Source organism: Hippocampus comes, unplaced genomic scaffold (assembly GCF_001891065.2).
Source record: "Hippocampus comes isolate QL1 unplaced genomic scaffold, H_comes_QL1_v1.1 scaffold50, whole genome shotgun sequence".
NCBI classification, from domain to species: domain Eukaryota; kingdom Metazoa; phylum Chordata; class Actinopteri; order Syngnathiformes; family Syngnathidae; genus Hippocampus; species Hippocampus comes.
The window spans coordinates 1,596,419-1,600,446 of NW_017805122.1; the positions used below are offsets into that span (position 1 = coordinate 1,596,419).

General features: G+C 45.0%; 1 protein-coding gene across 1 annotated transcript in view; it reads left to right on the forward strand.

Annotated features, from left to right (window-relative positions):
• atxn7l1 (ataxin 7-like 1) overlaps positions 1 to 2,596 on the forward strand; it is an 18,532-nt gene extending 15,936 nt beyond the window's left edge. Inside the window, 3 exon segments of the mRNA XM_019866131.1 lie at positions 214 to 684; positions 786 to 990; positions 1,554 to 2,596. Coding sequence (XP_019721690.1) covers positions 214 to 684; positions 786 to 990; positions 1,554 to 1,571 — 694 coding nt within the window. The 3' untranslated portion in view covers positions 1,572 to 2,596.
• The last annotated feature ends 1,432 nt before the right edge of the window (positions 2,597 to 4,028 follow it).

Sequence of the window (4,028 nt, forward strand, 5' to 3'; positions counted from 1 at the left end):
GCGGCAAAAAATAGGTTTTTTTTTTTTTTTTTTTTTTTGAAATTCTTACTTATCCTTCTTATTCCAGTTTTCATGTCAACATGTGTGACTTTTACTGTTTTGTCTCAAATGGATAACTTTATTTCTGATGGCATTTAAAGGATGCTTTTTAGTATTTCTTTAGGATTATGAGGCGGTCCTTGCCTTAAAGAGACCCTGTGCATCTTGTTCCAGAAAGGTTCCTCTTGCTGCTGAGAGCCTGCACTCCCTCTCGCACTCTGGCGCTCCCAGGCAAGCGCCGCCTCGCTCTCCCACGTCAGACGCCTGTCCTCCTTTAACCGCCCCGTCCAGTTCCCTCTCCTGCGCTCCCTCCATCCCTCCCCTCGCATCGTCACCCGGAGGTTTGATTTTGAGAGATCCCACTCAGCCAATTTCCACTCTGAGCGCTTCCCGTCACGGTGCGCACAGAGCCAGTCGCCCCACCAAAGAGCGAGAGGACTCTACAGCGGAAGCTAAGAGAAAAAACTCTCCGTACTCCTGCTCCTTCCGGAATGGGACCGGCTATCATCCGCCGCCGCAAGCGTCGGCGGGCTCGGACGCGGCGGCGGCGGCGAGGAAAAAGGGACACCACGGTCAGGCGGGGAACGGTATTTGGAGCTACAGCGCCCACTGGTTCACCAAAGCTGGCCAAAGTTCACATCACAGGTAACGATGAGGTCATGCGAGTTCGGTCGGACTGCGGCATTTGTACACGAAGGGTCACTAAATGTCATCTCAAGGCAAATTCCCCCTCGTTTGCTCCCCAGTGATCTTGGCAACCCCAATATATCCTACTCGTCCAGCAGGGAGCTGGCAGCCGCCCCCTCCTCCGGAACGTTGAATTACGGGCAAAAAGCAGAGGGGAGGAAGAGGAAGAGCGCCGGCCCGCACGAAGGAAAGAGCGGCAACAAGCTGAGCAGGCTGGGAGGTGCGGACGGCTTCTTTGGGAACGACAGCGAGTCCCAAAGACAGGTTGGCCGGAGACCATATTAAAACCAAATCTCAACGAAAACGCCGCCCCAGCTGCCGTCAGAGCTGTCCAGTTGGATTTTTTTCCTCTTCACTTGAAAAGGAAAAACAAACTAAAAGCATCTCGAAACTTATTTTTAAAATTGAACCTTATTGTTACCCTGACTCCTAAAACAAAAGAGAATCTTTCATCTCACAAACGTACACTAGCTTAATGCTAACGTATAATGTGAAGCACCATAGACAGGCTAACAAAAATTAGCGTCGATTGCTGTAAGACTCCTTCAAACAAACTGCAATGAAGCGAGACAATTATTATTTTGTCCATATCGTGCAGCGCTATTAGTCAAAACGAAGGCACATGTTGTCATGACGACGAGCCAGCGTCTCTTGGCTGCTCCACGACAGACCCTGTAGGAAGCAGTAACATGCGTTTGGAGGTGAAATACGCCCCCGTCTGTCATATCCGCGTCATTTCTTTTGCAACAATGTACGGGGTGGAGAGAGAGAAAACAAACAACTCGCTGTGAATGAAACGTCTTGTTTCCGTCTGCCTCTCCCCACAGGCCAAGATGCATCACTGACACCTGTTTGGTAGAATGTCGGGCAATGACCCTCATCACCCCCCTCACCCCCCCCCTCCCTCACTGACAGACCCAGTTGGAGCGACGTCTCCCATTTAGTTCCGCCTCTTAGAGGAACTCTTGGGCCGCACGTTCCGGTCTGCTTTTTTTCCACTCTCCCGTCCCGACTTTGGAGCACGGAAAAGGAAAACGGAGGCGGCGGAGTCCGAATCCCGTTTCCTTGCCGTTTTCTTTCCGGTCAGCTAACAAGGAACTACGACAGGGACTGGTGCATCAGTTTTTCATCTTTAAATTTTTTTTTTTTTTTTTTTTCTCCTGTGACGTTTCCTTGACTTGCAAACTTTTCAGTTGGGTTTTAACCAGCTTCTTCACCCTCCTACCTACCTTTCTTCCCTCCTTTTTTTTTTTTTTCTTTAACTCCCCGTTTTATATCAAGCCGCTTTTTACGCAGACTCTCTTCGCGGTCTTTTGTCCCGTGTGCATTGTGTCCACCCCGGCGCGGCTGTGTTTAAAGTGCTCTTACCGCCCTCGTCCTCCCTCGCAGCAGCTTCCAGCAGTGTCACACTAGGGCCCCTTCGCATTTAAAAAAAACATATACATTTACATGAGGAGAAAAAAAAAAAAGTTGACCATTGATGCCGTTCAATGCGTTGTTATATTTCAACATAGGAGGGAATGTGAAACTAAAGCAAACACTTTTGCGCTAATGTTAACAGATTTTGTCTTGGATTTGTTTTTCTAGGGTGCCACGTCCATTTTGGAGCGAAAGGAATCATTTTTAAATGTTGAAAATGTACATATCTGTTTTATTATGGCTCTGGTATTTATTATGTTCCTTTATTTTATTTTTTTTTTTGCAGAAGGGAGGATTTAAAGAATATAATTTTGATGACAATGGCCTAGTTTGTCCCCTGAAATGCAGTTTAGATTTTTTTTAAACTTTTTTTTTTTTTTTTTTTTTAATCTAAGCTTCACCCTAACAGGCGTCACACGTGAGATGCTTTCTTGAAAGAGAAAAAGACGGGGAAAAACGTTTCGCCGTCCCCCCCCTGCCGCCGCACTTGCGTTTCACTCCCGCATTGCTCACCGCAAGCGGAAAAACGTGCGAGTACGCCCTGTGACCGGCTTTGCGGGGAGTGTGTGACCATGTCAGTTTGTCATCGCCGGAGGGGGGGCGGGGCCTGTCACCCAACAGGTGCTTTTCAAGCAAGGCTTAAGATGACTTATCTCCTTTTCCGAGATGCTCGTTGACACTTTTGACAAGTCCAAGTGTCTTATCGGAATGCTCGCATGAGCATCACATTAGTGCCCCTTTTTTTTTTTTTCGACACTATTCGAATTTATGTGCAGTGGATAGAAAAAGTCTACACACCCCTCTTTTTTGCCATCAAAAATTGGGATGAAACCAGAATTGGGAAGCGGGTGGAACCACATTCTTTCATTTATTCTTACCCCCCCCCCCCAAGATTTTTTTTTTTCAGTGAAGGTCACATTAATGGTGGATGAAGTTGAATCTTGGTCTTTTTTTTTCATTTTATTTTTATTTTTTAAGGAGTTTTGCATTCTATCCCCCAAAATAATTTTACATTCCTGTTTTCATCACTGGTCTTCCCAAATTTCTCCCCCCCCTCTCACCTTCCTTTTGAAAGACTGATCACGGTGCCGTTCTAGTGGGGATTTAAAATGTTTTTTTTTTTGGTGTGTAAGGAAAAGCCACTGAGTGAAATGCGTGCATCGGGTGGTGACTGTGTTGGTCATGTTAATAGTCTGGGAGCTTCTCAATTAAGGTTCATCCTTTTGTTCATAGGAACCCCAAATGTGAGGGTGACGTTATGACGATGCAGCTAAAAGTTCACTGATGATTTTTTTTTTTTTTACATTTTATTTTTTTGTGCATCATTAGCTTTGCCCGTTGTTAACGCTTCCCATTCCTCAATGTTTGCACTTTGTAACAAATTCTTTCACCAAGTTTATATATATATATATATATATATATATATCCGACCCGTTCAAAATTTATATTTGTATGTCTCTGGCAACTGCAGTAAAAAGAAGGAAGCGTTTCGAAAACAAAACAGCACCCTCCTCCTGACACCAGCGCACTGTTCCTTTTGTTTCAGGAAAAGTTGAATGTCTGCTGACTCGCCTTGGTATTAAAACGTATTTGTTTTCACTGCCGTCGGAGCGGACGTTGTCGAAATGGTTTCAAAAGGAACAAAGAAAAGAAAAAAAAAGCTTTTTATTAAATAACTGAAGTGTGACTTAAGTGGAGACTCATTTCGCCCTGCGCCGCCTGCGTGCGCTTTGTGTTGTGTTGAGACTTTCCCATGTCTGTGCAGTTTAATTTTCCAGTCTTGTGGTGTGACTGAGTCTCACTAGGTTATGTCCACTTGTAAAGCGGTAGTTAAAAAAATTTATGAATATAATACAGTACATTAAAAAAAATGAAGCTAATGT